The 24,052-nt window shown below is 38.8% G+C and overlaps 3 protein-coding genes across 4 annotated transcripts in view; 2 read left to right on the top strand and 1 right to left on the bottom strand.

Annotated features, from left to right (window-relative positions):
• The window catches only part of rgs7a (regulator of G protein signaling 7a), a 52,767-nt gene extending 50,875 nt beyond the window's left edge, over positions 1–1,892 (top strand). The window contains exons 17-18 of one of the 2 annotated variants that reach the window (XM_030747790.1): positions 798–834; positions 1,054–1,892. In XM_030747790.1, coding sequence (XP_030603650.1) covers positions 798–818 — 21 coding nt within the window. In that variant the 3' untranslated portion in view covers positions 819–834; positions 1,054–1,892. Of the gene's footprint in view, positions 1–797; positions 835–1,048 lie in introns of both variants that reach the window. The other variant, XM_030747792.1, reaches the window with a different exon arrangement.
• Positions 1,893–2,843: 951 nt separating this feature from the next.
• Positions 2,844–9,388, top strand: grem2a (gremlin 2, DAN family BMP antagonist a). Its single transcript, XM_030748231.1, has 2 exons — positions 2,844–3,155; positions 8,018–9,388. The coding sequence occupies exons 1-2, from the start codon at positions 3,148–3,150 to the stop codon at positions 8,595–8,597; spliced, it is 588 nt and encodes a 195-aa protein (XP_030604091.1). The 5' UTR covers positions 2,844–3,147; the 3' UTR covers positions 8,598–9,388.
• A 90-nt stretch (positions 9,389–9,478) lies between these two features.
• Positions 9,479–24,052, bottom strand: part of fmn2a (formin 2a) — a 40,180-nt gene continuing 25,606 nt past the window's right edge. Inside the window, exons 9-18 of the mRNA XM_030748826.1 lie at positions 21,381–21,472; positions 21,159–21,288; positions 20,855–21,001; positions 20,139–20,198; positions 19,358–19,478; positions 15,933–16,025; positions 12,848–12,899; positions 11,798–11,947; positions 10,719–10,800; positions 9,479–10,473 (exon numbers count right to left, since the gene is read on the bottom strand). Of these exons, the coding sequence (XP_030604686.1) occupies positions 10,447–10,473; positions 10,719–10,800; positions 11,798–11,947; positions 12,848–12,899; positions 15,933–16,025; positions 19,358–19,478; positions 20,139–20,198; positions 20,855–21,001; positions 21,159–21,288; positions 21,381–21,472 (954 nt within the window). The 3' untranslated portion in view covers positions 9,479–10,446. The remainder of the gene's footprint in view (positions 10,474–10,718; positions 10,801–11,797; positions 11,948–12,847; positions 12,900–15,932; positions 16,026–19,357; positions 19,479–20,138; positions 20,199–20,854; positions 21,002–21,158; positions 21,289–21,380; positions 21,473–24,052) is intronic.

Genomic DNA, 24,052 nt, shown 5'->3' with positions numbered 1-24,052 from the left:
ACTACATTAACTCAGTAGCAAACAGATTTAGAACAATACAGGAATCACAGTGGAGTCAGGTTTCTTGTTCTGTGTAGCTTTAATCTTCAATAGATCCAAACAATAGCTGAGGGCATGTGAAACTCCAAGCAGCTTCTTGAAATTATGTGTAGTTATTTGCCTTTAGCCCAAATGCATTGTTTAATGCACTTTCAAGTCTGTGTCTCACGAACCAAAGTGCAAACTGGGTCAAACCAAAGAATACTGCAAATAAAATGGGACCCACAAAAGCCATAACAGGAAAAGTAGACTTATACGATGCATTATTGGAGTCTCTTTTAGGTGTATTTGATGGAGGAGCTGATCGGGACTCCTGTCGGGCTTGTAAAAACTCTTATGAATTCAGAAAAATGGGCTGTCATAACATGACGAATAATTCAGCATTACGCAAGTGTATCCATGTGCTTAAAAACCTACCCTGTCTCACACCTCCTACACTGTATCAGCTTGTCAATCTGGCAAAGAAGATTTCAGCATTATATCTATGTTCCTTTTTTTTTTTTTTTTTTTAAAGAACAGAACGGCAAAATCTACATCAGTTTTGGGGCGTATGTTGTGTTTGTTTTTTCTTTCTGATGAAATATGATGTGAAAGCAGTACATCGCTTTATAATGATGGCAGAATATTCTTTTTTATGCAAGCTAAACTCAGATTAGTCTGTACATTTTATTGCTCTACCGTACAAAGTTGCATAATAAATTCCTATAAATCCACAAGGTAAAATCACTTCAATTGTGTTTGTTTTTTTGTCCCAACAGAAAAGTAAGAACTTATTCTGAAGGGTCTTACTCCCAGGTAATGTCCAATGATACCACATCCATTGTCTTGCACTATATTTGATTGTTGATAGCTAATCTAATTAGCTTACTAACTACTATAAGAGAGCTTGTGCTAAATGTGACCTTAAGATTCAATGTGTTGTTAAAATACTGTAAGTGTATTTCTTCTTCCTGTCATCCACCTTATTCTCTGTTCTCCTTGTCTTCTGTCTTTCTGTCTCTTCTCCCAGCGCAGGGGAAACCACTGGCATCCAAGAGGTTGACCAGTTGTGTGCCATCATGCTAAAATCAATGCCAACTCTCTCTCTCTCTCTCTCTCTGGGACATGGAGAGGGGAACCATCTCATCTCTTCATCATCATTGTCTGTCATCTGCTCTTGGCCCAGCTGGATGATGAGCCAAGCCGTCTGTTCATCTGTTGTCCACAGGATGTTGCATGTCCATGGAGGGGATGTTCCTTCTTCTCTCTCCACTTTCAGTACCTGATATATTTCCAGTATTCTCAGAAAAGGAGGCTGGACTTGAGAGGACACTGACAGACTGCCGAGATGAAAAATGACACTGAAGAAAGTCATATCCAGTGTTCCAGTTCTTTCCATCATAGATGCTGGATCGGACCCCCACCCCCCAACCCCCACCCCCCACTTCCAGCTGAAACAAATGATGTCAGAGAGAAAAAAAAATCAAAAGAAAAAAATGTAGAAAAATATAAAATGACAGCTTCAACTGATAAATCTAACCAATGTCATTGCTTTACATGATCTGAGATCACAGATACTTTGTCACGCTATGGGAAGTGTTGTGCAGAATGAATATACAATATATATATACATATATATATTATGATTAATATTATTATTTATTGTGCATTTATTTTTGCTTTGCATTATTTTATTGCACTACATATAATTAGCACATATGATTTTCATTGCTCCTGTAAAGTCACATTCAGATTTACAAAAAAAAAAAAAATGCTGTCTCCTGTCTTGCGTAGAACATAATTGTTTGTTATTCTCTCCTGCATTTATTTTTATACCATATTTAAAGACACTTTTACTTACTTGTATTATTAAAGTTGGCCCTCTATCTGTTACTGTGGCCCGGGTCTGATTTTTTTGAATGTCAGGGTAGCAATATGGAGTGCTGGGTTCACTCAAGTTTTCAAATGGTACATATCCTGTTCATGCTTAAATCGTGCGCCTTTGCTTTCTGCCACTAGAGGGCGGTAAACTATTTCCCATCGGCTCAACAAGCAGCAGTTTTCAACACAAATCAGCAAAATGAGCCACGATACTCTGCAGACAAATGATGTTTTGTCATGCAAAAGTGTCATCATCCTCGGCTTTGCTGAAAGGGTTATTGTTCATACTTTACCCGTCTGAGGTTTTGCACGGTCTGTTGATGTTTCAGCTCTTTGATGGTAGAAGTGACAGTCAGTGTTTTCAGTCTTCGTGCCCAGTGGTCAGCATCGCCAGAGCCGCAAAAGAGACAAACATCATTGTCTCAGTTGCATCAAGGAATGTGAACTGTGGCATTTTTCAAAGCATGCTGTTAGTGCATGCACAGAATGATTTATGGATTGGAAGTTATGGGTTTCATTTTTGATGTGGTACTGTGCCAATAAGAAAGGATCATTTAGGGGGTTTTAGGCAATTATTGTTTCTCTCATCCACTTTCCAAATTTCATCCACTTCCTTAAAACTAAAATACAAGTAACTGTCAAACGCAAAGTGAGGAAAGGAAAACTTACAGTGGAAAAATAAGATAAGGGGAAATATGTGGACTTAGTAGGTTTTATGTATCACGGACAGGTTGGGATTGCAAAATATATATTCATTTAAAATATCAGACACTAACCGCCTGTCTCTCCCTGAGACAGACCCAAATGAAAGAAATGAAACTTGATTTGATTCACACAGTGGTCACGGCCAATAGGAAAAACCCTCCCATTCTTGAGGAGGGGAAAGGGGTGGTGGGGATTCAAACTAAGGCAGGCTTTACAGTGACTCAAACACTCAAAGACAGACTGCAGACAGTCTCCACAACACTAAGATATGGGCTTACTGTGACTGAAGTCTAGAGCTTCTTTGCTTAACCTAAAAACCAAAAAGAGAAAACTAGATTCAGAGAGGAAGACGTCGCCTAAGAGGATGGAAAACTGAGCATGTCCTAAAATTTAAGCAGGGAAGAAGAGGAGCAAGGACAAGACTGAGGATACCGCAGATTATGTTGCCATGGAAACCGAAACTTGGAAGCGGACGCGAGGACCACTGAATGTGGACGATCTCCCTTGAATGCATCCTCGACACATCACTGTCCCGCTGTACACATGAAGAGGTAAATGAACCACACTTTACATTTCACCGTGAGAGCACCAATTTAATGCCAGATTTAAGCGTTGAAAAGCATTTGAACAGATGATTTTACACATAAACTATCATAAGCGATAGCTTGCACTAATTTCCAATTAAGAGCATTTCATTCAAGAAAGTTTTCGATAAAAGATAATACACGCGGGCTAGCATGTTATCCCATTGTATTGCCTGATTTTACACGAAATATAATGATAAATCCTTTGAAGGCGGACAGCTTTGCAGCATATAAGAGGAAACTTGATTATGTACGTGAACGCGCCATACAGTCTAGTATTTGGATTGACTAAGTGCAGAACCATGTAATTGGAATAGCGGTAGTTGTACAGCTATTTAGTATAATGTCCCAGGACTGATGGTTTGATTCCCAGTGAGGCCACCCATTGTAAAAATATACACCTTCAAGGCGTTGTAAGGTGTTCTGGATAAAAGTGTCTACCAAATTACTATAATTAGTGGCTGGAGGTTCCGAGTAATTAGTGTTGTGAGTGAGAGAATTAGTGAGTGATGACAGCATGTTATACTTTTCTTCTCAGTGAGCTTAAGAGACAGTTCAGCTTTTGCAGTGAATATGAAAAAAGAGACTGAGACATGATGAACTTGATGCGCACTATGTGTAGTAACATCATATATATTGCTACATTAACCTGTGGGTTCAGAATAATCTCTATTCTTTTCTTTTCTCCCTCGTTCATTTGAGTGCTGGGATCTATCCAGGTTGGTGTGAGAACATATGTGTGCATGTGTGTGCCTGTCCCTACAGTATGCGTGCGGGGAATGGTGGGGAGTTTGCCTTCTGATCCTGCTTACAGCTCTGGTGACTGCACCACCTTGTACAATCTGCTCTGATGTCAAAGAGGATTTAGCACACAGACACATTGTAATTTCTTAAGCAACAGAAAACACGTCATTGTGAGCCTCTGGAGATAGTAACACTGGCATTTGATCGAACAATTGACTGTTAACATGTCAAGTTTGCGCTTTATATGAATGAGATCTACACAAAAAATGCTGAGCAATTAAAACTTTGGAGTAAAACTGCATTTTGGCCTGTCGTGGCAAAAATTTCAGTCGAAGTCAAACTTTTAAAACCAACAAATCATAAGAGTCATCAAGAGGCACAGTGGCCTTCTGATGTGCCAGTGACTGCAAACTCATGCTGAGCAGCCAAACGTTGCTGAAAGCCAGAGAACTTAGATTCTAGTGAAGATCCCGATGTTGCTTGTATTACCAGCTATTTCTTAAAGTGATGCTCAACAAATAAACAATATTTCTATTTGATGGATCATTAAAAGATAATAGAGTTTTCTGCTTGAAATATCTTGAAAGAGCTGATACAGATGATATTTTGTTAAATAAAGCCACTTTGGCACTACTTAAGAGGAAACAAAAAGAGAAAGGGAAGGTGGTGTTAATCGCTGTAGCTTATAGTGTCTGCAGTGACAACTAGTGTACTATCACAGCATCTCTAATTGCCTTTCATCCCCACTGAAGCACTTTATGTTGCTGAGGCGAAGAAGTTGTCTTACATTCTTGCCAGTACTTAGCTTGGAAAGCATTATATCTGGGCTGCTAGTCATTATCAAGACGGATTGTGGTGACAAATGGCTGCCCGAACTGCCTAAAGCAGCCTCCTGGCGATGTTGGCATTAGACACATTTACACAGCAAAGCCCCTAAAAGGAGTCCCCCCCCACCCCACTCCTCAACCCCCAGCTGTTAATGAACCAACAGCAAAGCGTAGTTTGGGAAAATACAATCCGCAAATGCAGATAATGACATGGTTCCTCTTTGTGTAATTGGCTCCAAGTGAAAACATTTAATTTACCTCTCTATGCCTTTTTCCTCTCTCTCTCTCTTTATATCCTGTGTATGTGCGTTTGACTGTGCGCGTGAGCGCACGCACGTGTGTGGCCACACATGGGTGCATGCGCGTGTGCGGCTACCCGTGTGTGATTGAGGTTTGAGCTGCACAGTGAATTAAATGCAGTTTTACTGTAATTAACTGCACTTACCAGTCTATGTATGAGACTTTCTGACGCACCAATAATTGAGGCATCAGGTTTTGTTTGTTTTAACCTGCCTTTGAAGACATGCTGGGAAGACGTTGTGCATGGTTTAGTGGAAGTACATCTGTGTGTACAAATTTGAAAGCCTTGGAAAAAAATTCTTTCTTTATTCAATTATTTAACAACTGAATATTTGAAATCTTCAAATATTTAGCTGCTAGGCTGGACATTTTCATGAATAATTTTGTTTTTCATTTGACTTTGAGATTTGAAAAAACAAACAAAAAAAACCAAAACAAAACAAAACAAAAAAAAAAAGACCCATTGTTATCCAGACAGAAAACATTACCATGGTATTATCATGCCATTCTGAAAAACAAAACATAACAAGTTCCCACTGATGGTAATAGCTGTTTTCAAAAAAAGCTTGTGTTTAGCTCAGCAGTCTCTCTGGTATTTGTGTCTGGCATTTGTAATTTCATTAGAGGTTTGAATTTTGGAACCGTGGTCTGCCACAGTTCAGTGAAGCATATTCAAAGTATGTGTGGTTCTGTTAAAACATAAAGCTGTGTTTGTGGACAATATTAGTGATTAGCAGACACAAAGGTTGTGCTCAGTTCTGTCCCAGCACTAATGCTCAAAACCGCAGTCGCCTCCTGTCACTGTGTGACACTGTGTGATTAGTGCTGTGTGTCCGGGAAAGAAAGACAAGCTTGTGTGGAGATATGCAGTTATATTGTTCATGAACCCCAAGTAGTGTTGGATTTGTTTCCTGGTAGGTCATGAGTCCAAAAACCCCATCATATCTGCACCCACCCTCCATTTTTTTAAAACCTTTCAATCCCCAGCCACTAACCATCTACCTCAGACTCCCCCAAAAGCCCCTGAATCCCTACCCCAAAACCACAATTTGTCTTGCTGGAGAGATTGATGGGTATAGCTCAGCAGGGCCACCACTATAACACCAGCTGAGTTTGGGGGTGGAGAGGAAGCGCAGTTGCTGACTGTATAGGTCATTTGTCATACCCTGTGTACACAGTCAGTCAGATCATCCCTCCTAAGCCCAAGAGCTATCTACACTGTAGCTCAGCAGAGTCAAACGGTGCCACATAAGAGACTGATAGAGGGAAAATGGGGAAACAAGAGCCTGCACACAAGAGCAGATTTACCCCAATCAGGAGTTCATGCACTTAAACTCCCAGTCAGCAGGAAGAAGGTGGTACTGCTAAAGACAAATGAGACTGCGCTGTACGTGGAAGGTAGATCACTGAAAGATGAATTGGTGTCAAGGTTCCCTGATGCAGTAGGTGGTGGAAAGACGGCGGGATTGTTTACTTTAGTTATTCTAACCTTATGACGAGTGACTGTAGGTGTGTATGTATGGTCTGTGTGTGTGCAACAATATATATCCGTAGAAGCAGCCCAGATCTTATGTGGATGTTGTCTCCTGATTAAGTTATAGATGACAATCATTTTTTTCCAATAATTGGCCTAAATGTGTGTCATCTAGACAGCCTTATTACTTCAACCATATAGTTGATCAAGTTTCTAAGCAGACTGTAGACAGATGTCTTAATGAAGAAAAAAAGATTTATTGGAACAGATTTGCACAAGAAAGAATTTAACAATAGAATATTTTTTCTGTGCCTAGGTAACTCCAACATATGGCTTTATTTAGAAAAAAAAAATCAGGTAAAAATTCATACTATGTACATATCTGCTAGATGCACTAACAGCTGCTGTCTAGCTTAGGGCAAGTGCTGCTGGGACAGTGATATACAGACTTGTGTGCTCATGCAGCTCAGACAGCACTGCCATGACCTTGGGGTCAAGGGCAGAAGAAAAATGAGGCAAAAACCAAAGTGGATTATGATAAAGTAATTTGTTCCATGTCAGAGTGAGTTGCAGGTTCAGGAAAGGAACAAAGAGAACATATGAGCACAGCAAAGAAGAGTCTGTGAATAGTAGCAGCCAATGGCCTTGAGGCCGTTTGGTTCTCTGTCAGAATTTCTAACTTGGTGTCATGCAATGCTTGTCAAGAGCAACATCTGCTGAAAAGATGCTTGAGTGATGGTCAAAAATGTGCTGGCGCAAATACTGACAGCTTGCACACGGGCATGTACTCCGCCCTGAATCATAGAGGGCTCTTTTCTCTAGATCATACTACATCTCTCTGATGCTACCATGATACCAAAGACACTGGCGGTTATGGACAGTATAGGTCACTCTCACTTTAATTTTCTTCACAGTATATCACCAAAGAGTAGAAGAGTGAACTGTATGTCTCTCCAACTTTTTCCCTAATAACATGCAGATGGTTCTTTCTAATGCCTGTTTACATATCTGCGGCATAGTTCATGACTAAAGTAAGCAAAGCACTAATTATTTTACCCAGCGACGGGACCAATAAAATCAACTTCCCCTTCTCGTTATGGGTGTTTAAGTGTATCCTTTGATGGCAGGGCTTTATTTATTTTTGGAAGAGTTGCGTAGCCGAGAGGAAAGCAAATAGAAGTAATGACACAGAGATGCTGACAAATGGGGGCCCTGGTGATGGATTCATTTCCTCAATGATGCCTGGAAGGCTAAACTGAAAAGGTGGCTCAACAAAAATGAACACTCACAGTTGCAAACATAATTGGCAATATTAGTATCATGTAAGCAATTATATGGCTGTCATGTTTCATCTCATGCTCCCTAAATGTGTTACACCAGCTTCAGTGTAAATTTCCAGATTCTGTTTGTGCAACAGCAGATGTTTAATTCTTGAGAAACTATATTATCCACTGCATTGTGTAGTAATGTATCTCTCTTTGCAGAATGCTGTGGAGAATAACTATCCCTGTCATACTGGCTGGGGTGCTCTGCATCACCGCAGAGACCAAAAAGTCCCGTCCCCAGGGAGCCATCCCATCCCCAAACAAGTCCAAAGGGAACCTTTCTGCAGACCGTCACCATCGGCTACTGCAGCAGAAACCAGAGGTTCTATCCTCTAGTCGGGAGGCCTTGGTTGTGACAGAGCGCCGTTACCTCCGCAGAGACTGGTGCAAGACACAACCTCTTCGTCAGACAATCAGTGAGGAGGGCTGCCACAGCCGCACTGTGGTCAACCGTTTTTGCTACGGGCAGTGTAACTCCTTCTACATCCCACGGCATATGGGTCCCAGCTCGGGTCAGGGACAGAATCGAGGCCAAACCTCAGGCTCGGGAAGAAAAAGCCACAACAAAGCCCAGGAGCCATTTCAGTCCTGCTCCTTCTGTAGACCACATCGCATCACACAGCTCACAGTGCAGCTAGACTGCCCAGACCTGCAGCCGCCTTTCAGACACCGTAAGGTGCAAAGAGTCAAACAGTGTCGCTGCATGTCTGTGGACGTGAGTGGCCATGGGAAACTGTGAAGGGGGACTTAAAGGTCTTTTAAATTTGGAATGACATCATTTGTGTGCTGCCAGAGGCAGAAATTGACAAACTTAGCCAAACGAGGACTGGCTTCTAGAGGAACTATTCTGCATCGTGTTTTACAAAGAATGGCTTGTCCTGCAACAAAATGAAACATGGAACTAGAATTACACAAAAGCTCAACAATGATTTAGTTAAATAGTAGTGGCCACGCTGACATGCCAGTGCAGTTTAAAAAATATAAAAAGACAATAAATCAAGAGACAGTGATGATAAAGCTACTGGTGTTTAACAATGGACTTTTTTTTATCATTTCAAAAATTTCACATCTCCCTAAAGGAGTCAAAAAAGTACCTCCTAAAAATGGCAGAAGAGAACATTATGGACACTGGGGATGACCAAACAGTAAGGAAGTGTATTAAAATAATGGCCAACTGTTTAAATAGTACAACCACTTAAAACAGTCTTTGGAAAATCTATAAGTGGTTCTACAATCTTGCACAGTTTGCCAGCATGTTTTTGCCTTGTTTTACAAGTATTCTGTTAACCATTATATTTTGTCTTAAGATGATGTCAAAGAAAAGATGAAGCAACTCAGCAATGAGTGACATCCACCCGCTTGGACACAAACCTGATTGTATACTGTACATTTGCCACAAATATACTAGCCAGTAGAAAAAAGAAAAAAAAAGTGCAGCATGTGTAATGGAGGTGCAATGCAATGTATACAATATATACATGTGTGTTTTAAGTACATAAAAATATATTAAATCTATTTCATATGAAACAAAGTGATGTGCAGTGTGCATATAATGTGTCAGTTTGTCAAAAATGATGAACAGAAATTGATCACCAATAACAGAATTTCTATCTTAAAAAATTAGGGTAATGTCTTTTATTCAATAAATATATATATTTTTTAATGGTCAAATGTATTCAATGGAAACACAATGCTGGTATTGTACATGAAAATCACATCACACGATCCTCTATTGCTAATTTAACATATGGGTGTTCACACTCTTTCACATAACACAAAAGGTAAAACTGCATAGAATTTTGCTTAAAACAAATCATATTTACAATATCATTGAAAGAACCAAATGTATGGATTTATCACATCACATCACTTAGAAGTACATGGCCTTTGAAGTGACAAACACTGAAACACAATAGAAGAGCTGTAGGTAAAACACACCGAATCAGCAGTTGATTCCGAAACACACCGGATGAAAAGATTGACAACAGTAAATATGCCATTTTTCAGCCTATGTAAACAGACTTTTCTTCTTTGCAGGTATAATTTAATCACAATTGATATGTCTTAAAAATAAGCTTTGTTCCAGGGCACTCATTTAAAGTCTCCACTAGACAGCAAGGCACTTTCTGTAGATAGAAACGTAAAAAAAAATCCTGTGCTTTTCACCATTAAAGGAGATGTGAAGAGAAAGTGTTCATGCTCTTCCTAGAAACCTAAGCCTGGGAACTGTAATAGAAAAGTGGCTACATATAATTTATACTGATAAACCTTGAATATAGTGCTGAAAATGTCAAAATCCACTGAGCACTTTTGGCAAATTTTCATGCAAATTAAATTCAATACTCAGCTTATGGATGCCTTCTTATAACATTGACTGGTTTAATTTTGTGAAATGGTGGTTAAGGACATTAGGTTTAATCCTAAATTTAAACAATACACTTTGAACCAGCTCACACTCAATAGCCCTAAATCAACTGAAAACAAATACTGTGGAAGCAAATAAACGTTAAAAATGACTGATGACTCATGTCAGATTGTACAAACACTGCTTGTGCAATAGGCTAGGTGATAATTTTCCATTGTCTGCTTCAGATCTTCTTACCCAACTTTGCTTTCTGTGGAATAAAAAAAAAAAAAAAGAGAAAAAAAGTGAGCGTTATTTACAGCTGACACTGATCTCTAAAATGTTACTATAAGAGTCAGGATTCTTGTTTCTTAAAACACTGATGCGTATTTGCAAGCTGAGGAGACACTTTGCATTGGTGAAAGAATGAAAAGGGCAGGTACTGTTAGAATTAAAGTAAATAAATAGAAAACAGATGGCTCCATACAGTGACAAAAAGTAAGATACTATGCATACTATTCCAGTTGCATGTTTGGGCGTCACATTATATGAAGCCTTCTGCCTGGCCTGTTTAAAGCACTCTTCTGCCATTTTGACCCTGGAGGGGAGAAAAAAAAGAAGCAGAAATAACCACCAATCATGCAATAAAGAACTGCAGAGCAAATAATACCAATTCACACTGACAAAATTCACCATTACACCATAAAAAAAAAAGATATAGTGCAAAAAAATTCAGGCTCATACCATCCAGCTTGTGGTCATGTGGTATTTAAAACACAATGATTTTGGTTTGACAAAAGGCCAGTCCTTCTACTCCAAAATGATTCACTCTAGTTTACTAGAGTATGGAGAGGGCCAGCAATGTCACTACTCATTTGCTCTTTAAAAGGAAAAAATGATCAACATGTTGGCATTGAGTGAGTAGCAGACTCGCATGTTGTCTCTACTCATTACATGTTTATTGTATGCTAGTGCTGCATCTTTGCATGCCCATATGGGCAGAAGTGAGGATTCCTATCTACTGTTCCACACATGGCAAAGGATAAAGAGTTAATGCATTCAAATTAGTTTTTATTCTTTCCTACTGAGCAAGCAAAGACTATGACATTAGATTTCTCTTACAAATACTATCACAAGTCAATCTTCATTGGAAATAATGGACCAATTTGCTTTTTGTTGACATATGCAACAATATCTTTGTATTCATCATACGACTGGAAGCTAACTGGATGGTGCATGTATTCTTTTCATTGCTGGGGTACGGACAAAGATTTGGGTCATTTGCCCTCTTTTCCCTTCATGAATTTGAATGAATCTGATAGGATCTTCAGTGAACACGGGATGTACTGCAAGTTATTAATGGTTTGGAAACTTAAGCTTGGGGAAAATTCAAAATGAAGAATCATTGGTGCATCTGTTATCACATTTTAAGGGTCAGTAAGTGGTTCACAACCAGAAAAAAATAAGAAAAAAACAGAGACTGATATCTCAGCAGATTTAAGTTTTGGTCAAAAGTTTCAAGTGTCCTGTAAGAGGGAGGTATCTGTATCATGGAAAATGTCACATTGTGAAACAGGAATCTTCATATGGCTCACCGCTCCTGTAAGATCAGCTTATTCTGTTTCTTCCACTGGTCCTTAAAATCCGTGGAAAGCTCATGCCAAATGGAGAAGAATGTGTGGGGAGAGACTTCTTTCTCTCCTGCCTTTGGTTTAACTGAGAAGGATACAGTCAACTCCAAGAAACTGAGGACAGAGAAGAAAAACATTACTTCAAGACCAAAATATTACAACATGAGATTACAGAAAAGTATACCAATTATTGTGAAACTTGGCAGTGCTATGCAGATATGCAAAATATGATAGTTAATCTTGGAATAATGTGCTTTTTGGGGATTTAATAGTAGAGTAACTTAAAAAAGATAAAAAAATAATGACTGTGCATTTCAGCAAACACAAAATGCAATTACTGCTGTAAAAGCAGCACAATCATTCTATTTCTGGATGACTTGACTCTCTAGACTAAATGAAGAATTTTGCTGAATCACTTCTCTTCCTAATCATTACATGCACATACCATTTTCGTGTGTAAGCATGAGTGATGAAAGACAAAGGAGACCCAGATCTAGCAAAAAAAAAAGAAAGTGTGCATAGAGCGGCGGATGACATACATTAAGGTGTTAAACGTGACTGCAATTTTGCATCGTGGACAGGTTGGGGTCTTTTTGTTTGGAGTGTGCTATAGGAACACATTCCAAGCCAGCAGTAACAGAAGCCTGGAGCCATGGCTGTCTACTCTCGCTCCACTTAGATAAACAACATAGACACCGCATAGGGGGCCTCCTCTCTACTGAAGGCCTGGCATGACGGCCTGCACCTTCCATGTAATTGAAGGAACCAGGAGTCATAAATATTGACAAAGCTGCAAGATTATATTTCTTCACTGCAGCGAGAGTATATCACTTCAAACTGTGTTGGATTGGATTATACCTTACTTTGAAATCCACAACTACAATCACTGCTTTGAAACTTGAAAGAGGACCAAATATAAATCCATGAAATGAAATTGAACCGGCTACATTTATTTTTTAGGTGAAGATGCTGTAGGAAAATGTTTTAACACAAAAAAAAAATTATGCCTCTTACATCTTCTGAGTTTCTGATAGCTGGTTCTCCTGTGTTTCCAGTTCAGTTTTGGCTGTAAAAGAGAGTAATTTGAAAGAAAAAAAAAAGTGCATTAGTAAATAGATAGATTTTGCATTTCCCTTAAAATACAAATCTTTCATTTGTGGTGCGACTTGTATACACAGGAAGATTCAAGATGTCACCGTTACAGACTGTAACTCAAAAGCCATGTTCAGGATCAACATTGAGCCACAAGGTTATTAAGTGTCGGATTGTCTGCTGTTGCACAACTGATAAATGAGTACTGCAGATTGCAGAACAAGTGCTTCTTTGTGCAGTATTACTTCAAATGGAGACAGATGACTGTGTGTACATGTGTGTGAGGTGTGAGAGAGAAGTTGGACATCATGGTGCACATTAGAAACCAGTTCCAGCAGACCACAACGCTTATCTTGGTGTGCCATCAGGATCATTTTTACTTTTTATAAATTATGATATGAAAGAAAAGCAGTGAAATGTGACAGCCTTGGTCAGAAAAGTGCTGCAGGTTAGTACTAATCAAATTTCAGATCCATGGGCTGATTTTCATCTCATTTTTAAATATATTGGAAGTTGTAGAGTTGATCCAGCTGTGTTTTTTTTGTTGGCCTATATCTTCACTACTCTGCTGTATAGCTGTCAAAAAGCTAGATATTAAATTCTCGCCGAGATAACATCTCTTTTTCTTTAAGGTCAGAAACGTGTAAGCTGTTGTCTTAAACTGTCAGATGATCAGAAATGACCTATGGCCTCCAAATGGCTTCCTGAGATGGATGAGAGTAGATGGGACAGAGAATCTTTCCTGGCACAAATCTGTGTACTACTTTTACCCAGTTGAATATCTGGTTGCTTTGTGTAATTGAAACCAGAACCACATCTAAAGATCTCAGAGAAACCCACTGAGAGGAACACTATGCGTTATCATTCCAAAACGCTAAATCACTCTGCAGCCTACAATCTTGGCTGTCTGCAGATTTTGTATTGAAAAATTATAAATTGACAAGGAATATGAAGATATTGATCTTTGAAATATTGAAAATCATTTAAAATAGGCTTACAAGCAACCTTCCTTTATCATCTCGATATAGTTACGCTCTTATCTAACAATCTTATTGTGATGATGTTAAGACATCACAATAACGTGTAATGTATTACTATGGTATTATGGGAGAGGTTCAAAAAAAAGAGGAAAACTTTTCAAGAAAGATTATTTAAAGATATAAAATGTCAGCGTTATTGGGCATCATCAACATGTCTATCTAAAGTCAATACAATTTTTTTTAAAATAATGTGCTATAGATTCACAGTGAAATGTTTATTTAACCTTCTTGGCTTATTTGCATTGATTTCTTAAGTTGCACTTAGTAGAAATTATAGCAAGAGTTTGCATCAGTCATACTACCAATCTTTACATCCATTAGAAACAGATTATCACATGGCCGGTGCTCTCTCGCTAGTCATATTGACTCCATCAAAGGCCTGCATGCATGAGAATTTGTGAAGTGAGTGGAGAAAATCGAGCTAGACCAAACAGCCAAGCTCCAACAAGTCCGCTCCCACTGTTATTCTGTGGTTAGTTGCATGGTCAGAAAATAAACAACAGCGGTTTAAACTGTGGAGCCAGAAACGGTTTAACCCCAGGCTTTTTAGAAATTACAGAAATAACAAAAATAAGACATTTGGCTGTTGTTTCTTTTTTCACCGCTGCAGTGAAAGAACCTCAAGAATCCTGTCTGGAGCCTTGTGAGTCACATGTCCATGTTACAGTGCTTACATTCTGGTCTCAGAGGAAAAACCTCATCATTTGCATCAAAGAGAGAGCCCCCATATTTATCTCAAACACAGAGAGAGGAAAGGAGACGGGGAGAGGTGGAAATGGGAGAGATGCTTTCATCTGCAGACTTCCTTTAAAATGGACAGTGAGTATTACTGCTGAAGAACATGTGCTATGTATTACACTCTCATTTGAATACAAAAGCAGTTGGAGAGAGGTCTGTGAGCTGGGTGCTTCAGGAAGATTGGTCACAGTCAACTGAATGTACCCAGGGTCAAAGCCAGTGCTACATAAATAATGACTATTGGCTTGTTTTGCTAAAACAAGTGTATAAAAAAAAAAAAAAAAAAAAAAAAAAAGTTTTGCACATTTGAAGTGGGCTGCAATAACCTACTATTGTTGCAGATGTCAGATTATAGATAAAGGCTTGACTGGATGACATCTGGTGGATGTGACAAATAGACACGATTATATTTTCAGTAGATTTTGACATAATATTTAAACAGAAATGTAGTAGCTGTCTCCTGTTGACTGAAAAATTTCAGCTCAAGAACTTTACTGTAACATCCAGGGCAGGGTGCTCAGAGCCAGAATCCTTTGTTTTCATCCAAATGCCTCTGAGGAAAAGCTTCGATATTCTAGTCAAATACACATCTGAGAGCACAACTCAAGACCAAATAATTTTAAAAGGATACTTAGTGAAAAGCATAATTTTATAAACAAGTCAGTTTTGTTCCACCTTATACAGTTGTGTTCTTTGCAGGCAATTTACAGTAACGGGCAAGATGTACTTTGTTTTATTAGGATGAGATCAAGACAAAAAAACCCCAAAACAAAACCAAAAAAAAAAAAAAAAAAACAGACTCCAAGTGCAGTTATAATGTGTCAAAACAGATAGGCAAACATGCAACAACGTCAGTGAATTATTCAAGACACCCTGGAATAAACAGAAGTCCCTATGGAAACAACACTGAATGAATCTTTGTGTGTGTATAGCAACCGTAAAATGGTATGAAACAGATCTGAAACGCATCTGCAGACAAGGACAACTTGCATCCTTCTGACTGATGAGGTGCATCGCGTGCACTTGCACAAATCTTTAAACTAAAGCGTTTACTCTTAAAGGGATAAATTATTTCTTTGAAAAGGCTTGATACATGCAAATTCAGCTGGAGATATGGCAAGTATTTTTAAGTAATGAAGGAACATTGGTACAGTGGTGTGGCTTGTCAGAAATAAATGAGCGAAAAGTGACAAGCAAGAAGAAAGACAAAAATCAAAATTGTTTCTCACCTTGATTGAGAAATTGATCCATCTTGTCCTTGAATGGTTGCAGGTTCTCTTCAGAGGACAGTTTGCAAACTTTCTCTGTTTCAGCGGAGCATGCTGAAACAACAAGAGATCACCATGATAAGGGTGGGGGTTGGGGTCTTACAGAACAAAAATATTTTATCCACCATTGGTGCTCTAATTAACTACAGTGCTTTTTAACTTGGCTGAGTTTGCTTTAATAAATCTCTACTGATTTTTTGCTGAATAAGTGTCTGCAAAGACATAATGACCCATAATGACTAATAAGTTAGCCCTAGCAACCAGGAAGGCCTGCGGTCTGATCCCAGGAGAAACTTATCGTTACGCTCGATCTGCAAGCATAACAGATACACAAGCTCAGCTCAAGGCCGCAGAGGTGGAGAGGCCATGAGACGCTTAGGGGAACAATGAGGTCGGGACTAGGCAAGTGGTAATTCATCGACCATATGGTGCCTCAACAAAAAAGGCGCGTTGCAAGCTCTCTCTTCACTGCATTACTTGCTGATGTCCTTCGGGCCAGGCAAGGCCATTTCTACACCGCTTACCTGTTGGAAACCCCCACTGGGAACTCTCAAAGCCCATGTCTGTTAGAACACTCAGTTACCGCTGCTAAGTAATGAAGAGGTCTGCAGGTACAGCATGTGATGATGTATTTATGTATGGCAAGTATGTGCCACTGCCACTGGGGTCGAAAGTCAGTCCCCCCCCCCCGTGAGCAACTCCATCTTTATGAATTGCAAATAATGAACAGCCTAAAGAATCATTATGACAGAGGAAAAACAATATTTGGCAATTCATTTTAGGTGCCTGATTGGTTTAGCAGCAGAAACACATAAAACATGATAGAGAACAGACCAGGTTTAGGGGAACTGTCGATCAGGCTACAAGCACACAAACTCACACATGCACATTCAGATGCATCCACATTTACAGTTTACTCAAAAATAAATTTTATTTTGAACACCTGTAGAGAAATACTAATGAAAGTGAATGTTTTCTAAATGCCACATTCATTAGGATGCTATTCTCTCAGCCAGTGACTTTGACTTGTCACATTCCAACATCCATCCTTTTTTCCCGTGGTCTTAATATGCAATGACGTAACATCATTCACGTCATTAGCCTGTTTTACTTTATGGTTTTGCTTTGCTGTTTTATTTTCAGACTTCACTGAAGGATTATATGTCTACAACATCTTCAAAGTTCTTATTTTGTGAAAATATAACCCCCCCCCCCCCCCCCCCCCCCCCACACACACACACACACACACACACACTTTTTCCTCCTTTAAATTTATGCTGAGTTTATACAACATCCTAAAGATAAAAAGCAAAAATTAAGGGCAACCTCTAGAACTGGAAAATGAAGCCAAGGAAAAGTGGCAAAAACTGCAGCTCCTTGAGGTGCCACTTGAAGCTCCAAAAATTCCCCATAGACTCCCATGTTTAAATGTTCAATTTGGTTGTATTGATTGACATTTATCCCAACACAAGCAGCTGGAGATAAAGCTGGATCTCTTCATTGTGTGTGTGTGTGTGTCTGTCTCTGTCTGTTATTTTTGTTTATTGGATCATTTTTCATGTATTATATAAATAATATTAAGACTTGCTGTTTGGTACAGACCACCTTCTAAGTTTGTGATTCAGGTTTGGTGAGTGAAATTCTAGTGTTTCATTTGTCTTTTACTTTGCACTAATCAGCCAATATATGTATCTGTGCATTACACCCATCTATTTTATGAATGTAGCTTTCTAACCAAGGTAGCTAATCATTTGGGTTAATTTAGCACTCCACCCACTAAGGTTCAAGGATCAAAATGCAGAGTCTAAAACCAACATGTGACTTCACAGTGCCTACGTCTATCTTTTATACTGTGTATGTGCAACACATGGTTAGTAAAGGTTATTACTAACCATGATATCTTTCTATAACAGGTTGATACAGTAACAGAGTTAGCAGCATAATATTAGTTTGTCATTTGAACAAATGGCAAATTAATTAATTACAATCCAAAGTGAACAATCAGTCTATCCATAAATCATATGAAAAACTCCTCTGGAAAATCACAGCTGGGTCCTGAACAAATATATGCAAATTGAAAATGGTACAAAAGCAACTTAAAAAACTGATGAAGCTGAGAAAATTTAGATTTAGGCATTAAATTTAGGCATCCCCTGTTGTATCTAAATTCTTTTACTGTTGTAATACATGCAGAATATGACTGGGTATTGCTGAAATTAGTAAACTCTTTCCTGAAAAATGTGCCACCTGGATGGCATATGTTTCTCCTAATCCTGTATACATAATAATCAGCAGTAAAGGAATCTTACCAAATGAAAGAGTTATCTGTGCTGTGTGCACTAATGCACCCTCACACCATCCTAAAAGATGTCTTTTGAACTGTGGACTGATAATAAGCCAGATAATCTCCCTACTCTTTAGTCCGAAGACCACATCCATGATATTGAATTGCAGATCACAGGACAGTTTTCCACTTTGCCTCAGTCCATTTTAAATGCGCTTGGGAACAGAGAGGGCACCAGTGTTTCAGAATCTTGTTTAAAAATGTTTTTTCCTTGTATGGTAGTTTTAGCTGCATTTGGAGATGTGGCAGCTAACTGTATTCATTAGCAATACATTTTGGAAGTGTTCAGTGATTTCCACTATAGAATTGTGGCTGTATTTATTGCAGCACCACCTGAGGACCAGAAGATTGGACCCTTCCAATATTTGTTTTCAGTTTTGTCCTTTGATTACAGACATTTATTTTTCTTTTAAAGTAATTATGTACTAGATAATACATTGCATTGTATTTTTAATTTACATTTTACACAGCACCCCAACTCTTTTGTAAACATGATGTTCTGAAATCATCTTCAGAATAGTCTCATTGTTGTCTTTTGGAGTTGCAGGACAATGAAGCGATTAAGAGCTTGAGGACAGACTCTTCCACTTCAGCAGATAAACCTTCACAACCTACAGAAGTAGTAGAAGTTCCTTGACCTTTCCCTGTCTATATTTCTCTCTCTTTCATGAGGACAATAAAGGTAGACCAGGTCTAACATGAGTCCACATCTGACAAGTAACATCTGCTTCCACTTAGCTTGTCTGTACAACAAACAGATGCCATCTCAATGTTGATTGGCCACTACAATCCACACATGACCATAGCTGGTCAGGTCTGGAAAATGATTTCGCATTATGCAAGATATATGAGCAGCGCTTGAATGGATTCATACATCTTTTGTCATATAATTTTTGCATAAATATCAATGCAGTGGCATTTTAAACATGCTGTAACACTTGCTACAACCAATTTTACAGCTGTGTATGCATTTTGGAAATATACTGTTTAAGTTGTGTATTCACAAGAAGGAAAACTATGGAATGTAGGTTTATCACTGTACCATTGAGGTCTTTCCTCAACTTGCGGAGATCTCTTTGAAAGTCCTCAAACTTCATCTGGGAGGCCTGGAAAAGGTCCTGGGGCTCAGGCAGAGGGTAGACGCAAGTCTCTTTGCCAGCATCCTGGTCAAGGACAAAACACATACATGTGCAAAAACACACACTGCAATGTCAGAGTCAATCTTCCTCAAACAGGAGAGGGCCTCTCAATACTTTACACACCAGGCAAGATTTAAATAAATGTCTTGAGGGACTGACGTGTACTTATCAGCAGTTCAAACATTGCAGAGAAGATGGCTAAAACTGCAGCAGATAATGACCATTAATCTTGGGTCAGTGTCAATTCTCCTCATCAGAGTTACTGACAGGCCATAATGAGTGCTACAGCCATGTCATGCAGGTTGATTTTGGCAAGCGGCACTACTGAGTTCATCTCATCTGGAGAACCTAATTATTTACACTAGCGCTGCTTTGGATGCTGTGCCAATGAACAGACTGCAGGTTTGAATGAAGCCAGACCAAAGTAGAGTAGGACCAGGAGATGAAGAGTGAAAGACAGGAAGAGAAGTATAAGAGAGCTGCGGGGGGGGGGTGCAGAGGAGAGAGAGAGAGAGAGATTTGTTTCTGCTGTAAATGAGAAAAGGGAAAATAAATAATTTGATAAAGGATAAGCCATGGTATCCTCTGGCAAGAGAGGAGATGAAAAGAGAGCTCTGGAAGGATTTCTAAGCAAATCAGACTAAAACAGAAAAGTGATTCGAATAAACAGGAACCAAAACATACCTCATCAAAGTGCCTTAAATAGTAAGCAACAATGTAGGACAAAAGACTCTGGGAGTTATCCTGAAAGAAAGAGAAAGAGCCAAATAAATAAACCAAAATCCCTTTATTTATTAATTTAATCATTTTGGAGCAGGACGTTTTAATTTGTGCAGGCCAAACAAGAATGGAGACAGCAGCCTTAGAAGTTGGGAATAAATCATGACATTGGAAGAGCACTACAACAAAACAACTGTGCTTGGCTGGCTGTCATAACTTAGAGTTGGTGGAAAGTTTGATGTTCTTTATGGATACCTTACTCTGTCCACCACTACAAAAACACAAACCTTTGTGTCCTTATATGGCAGTGTCAAGGGCACTCTGAGTCCGCTGTGATACTGAATCAGAACAAACACAATGGCTTCTCCTCAAAATCTGCCCAGCTATGGTCATGAGGTTTGACCCCCAGAGAGAAGTGCCTTTGAAATCCTGTATTCCATTTTAAAACTAGAATTTGGATTTTAAAGAGTTGCCACTATTTTCACAACCACATTTTATTGGGTAATGTGAATTAAACAAAGCTACAGAGTATACTTAAATTAGACAACTTCTCTTCTATACCTTTTTTTTTTTTTTCTTCCTTTCTTAAAACACTTCTACTCTAGTCCTTCCAGGTTTCTTGTGAAAAACACATCTGGTCTTGCAAAGTGAATATTGTTTGCTTTTATTCCAGTACTCACACTGCTTTTAACGTCCTTCAGTTTTGGCAGAATGTCCAAGGTGAAGCCGTCAGCCTGCCCTCGAGACCGATTACCTCCGTTCATAAAATTGCCAAAAGCCAGCACCAGACCAAGCACCTGCAGTACACTCTTACTACTCTGGAGAGTCTGAGGTAAACACACACACACACACACACACACACACACACACACACACACACACACACACACACACACACACACACACACACGATGACAATATGGAGGCTAAACTGAGTGACATGAAATAAAATAAAAATATTTTTTAAAAAGGCCAGTGGCCCACCTTGCACACTCTCTGAAGGATTTCAATTTTGCGGTGGATTGAGGTGATACATTCATGGAAGGTTGACTGAAAAAGGATGCAGAACACCCGTTCGGAGAAATTGGAGATTTGAGATAGCTGGAACAGAAACCTAATGGAGGGACACGATCAGTGAGCTTAATGCATCCATTTAATGGCAAAACATTGAATAAATTTATTTTGGAGGGTGGATTTGTTTCTTACTGTTCTGGCTTGTCCAGTGGTTTGGCATCCTCCTTGTCTTTGGCAGATTTAATGTGCTTTTTAATGCTGTCCATCTCATCATCTAGAGCTCTCTGCCAAATGAAAGTACACATTAAGTCAAGATAGAACTGGGTTACAGAATATCATAAAATGATATGAAAGTATCTGTAATTAATGTCATAAATAACAGTGATAAGGTTGACAAAAGATATTTTGTTTTACTTAAATCAAGCCTAAACTAAGCTAGCTAAAATACAAAATACCCACAGTCTGAGCAGGAAAACCTCAGCACAAGTCTTGAGTTGCTGTTCATTTATTCATATTTTGATAGGAAAATGGACATAGCAGTTTATTGAAACATGTGCAAACATACATAGAAATACACTACATACTGTACAGTGAAAACAAATTCTAATCAACTTAAAAGTAAATATTTGATATGACCACCTATTTTTTTCAACACAGCCTGAACTCCATAAGACCTGTGGCCACTGCTGTCCAGTCCAGGTCTTGTGTAATCTGGCATATTTGAGCCTTTTCTCCATTTCCCTTCCTTACGAAAAGCTTCTTGACAGCCACCTTCGCACCAAGACCATTTCTGATGAGGCTTCAGTGAACAGTAGATCTTTTCTGGATTTTCCCCCCCCCCTATTTCCTGAGTACATAACTTTCATGTAATATCCATCTGTTGCAGATGTTTTTATTTTTTAGGCCTGTCACCCCTTTTGTCCTGATCTTGTCCAGTTTCATCAAAAATTTTAAGAACACACTGCACACCATGCTGTGGTAAGTTCTCAGCTAATAGTTCTTTGGGAATCAACATGCTGGTGGAAAAATATGATTTTGTGTCCATCAAATTGTGTTATCTTTGTCATTTTTAAAAAAAAAAATAGATTCAACTTAAAGAACTGAGAACAAATTATGTCCCTAAAGATAAATTTTAAAATTCCTTCTTTGCCAAGTTGTCTTTTATGTGTAGTCATAAAACACTCGCTCATCCCTTGAGTTAAGTGCCCTTTTTTTAATGATTGAATGATTCAGGTCAGTGGTGAGAGGCTTAACAAATACAAACAAAAAACATTCCTCTGAAAATGGTCAGGTACAAGGACTGAACTGAAAATGAGTAGAAAACTTGTAATAAAGGAAGCCCTTCAGAAAGCCTGAAGATCTATTGCTCAAGAACAGTTTAAACATGACTTGAAAATCTGGTTTCTTGGAAGCAAAACATAAAGAAATGAGGAATGACTCAAGACTTTTGAACAACACTGTAATAAAGTGGAATTAAAAACATTTCCAGTTAGCTTATAAAGGAACATAATGCACATGGGTATCACTGAAACACATCTGTGTATATATTTCCTTTATTTTTGTAAAGATCAAGGGTAGCAGTGTCACAATTAGGGAACCAAAACTTGAAGGGCCCCCCCCCAAAAAAAAAAACAAAACAAAAAAAACAAAAAAAAAACAATTGACCTCAATAAAAAAAACTACCACATCTTTAAAAGAAATGGGTGGGACAGTGCAGGAAACAGTATTAAGTGCCTTACAAAGGAATTCATTTGGATGATACTTGAATCACTTATTTCCCCGGATTCACACACAGCACACCAAAGCGGTGAAAACTTACATTCACATCAAAGTTCAATCCATGGAAATGATGGGCCTTTTTGTAATAAATGGAAAAAATACACACACACACACACACACACACATTTGATCCGCTTTGAAGAAGAGCTATACTTGGACACTTTCCCAAAACAACGTTTGGTTGTTGAATAACTTGAACAAAAATATCAATAGGTGTAATATTCTTCTGTAAAAGGCAAGTACACTCTTGGTCTAAGAAGCTAGTATTGCCTTTTTTTAACAAAAATAACTGTGTTGGTGTTTTATCATACCCATCTGTCTCTAACGTCAGCACACTGAAATTTTTGACCACTCATCCATGCAAAAATCAGCTGCAAGGTGTTTCAGAGTTTCCTTGCGCATCAAACCCAGTTCACAGCATTTCAGTGGGATTGAAGCCTTTTTTGTGTCTTAAGCCATTCACTACCCCCTTTCCCCCTTAAATTCCTACCCTTTTGATGTCTGCAAGCTTTATCTCAAGTGTAAAAGAATTCTCAAATTATGTTTTGTACATAAACTCAACCATATGCCATCCTAAACAGTATAGGTTTCACAAATGCTAAAGTATTGCCTTCAGCCAGACGACATTCCTGACTATTATCCTGCTGCCAGGCTCTGGACCACAGTTTTATACAAGGTGGTTTAAAAAAAAAAAAAAAAAAAACAAGCCAGAAATGCCCCTTCATTTCACAAGAGGCAAAGACAATACATCTTAATGTGTCTGACGCAAAGGGGCAAAACAATAAAACCATCTCCAGGAAGAAAATGTAAACTCTCTCTCTTAGTCCCTCACGAGCCCCATAGACCCCCAAAGTCTGAGTCTCAGCAATCTGGTCTCTCCCTCTGTTTCTCTCCATCCTTCTCTGGGGTTTGGCCTCGGCATGGATCCTTGGAAAACATCAAACACCAGCATCAAACGCACTGAGGGCCAGATTAGTATTCTACACACCGCTGCCTTCTGTCGGTGAGGGCAAGCTCTCCTTCGCCTTCTCTCGAGATGTTTTCAAGTGTAAATATATTTAACACAAAGCAGACCCTTTTCAAAG

The sequence above is a fragment of the Archocentrus centrarchus genome, chromosome 15 (genome assembly GCF_007364275.1).
Source record: "Archocentrus centrarchus isolate MPI-CPG fArcCen1 chromosome 15, fArcCen1, whole genome shotgun sequence".
Taxonomy (NCBI): Eukaryota; Metazoa; Chordata; class Actinopteri; order Cichliformes; family Cichlidae; genus Archocentrus; species Archocentrus centrarchus.
Note: the sequence above shows the minus strand (reverse complement) of the source record. Positions and strands in the feature narration are given on the sequence as shown.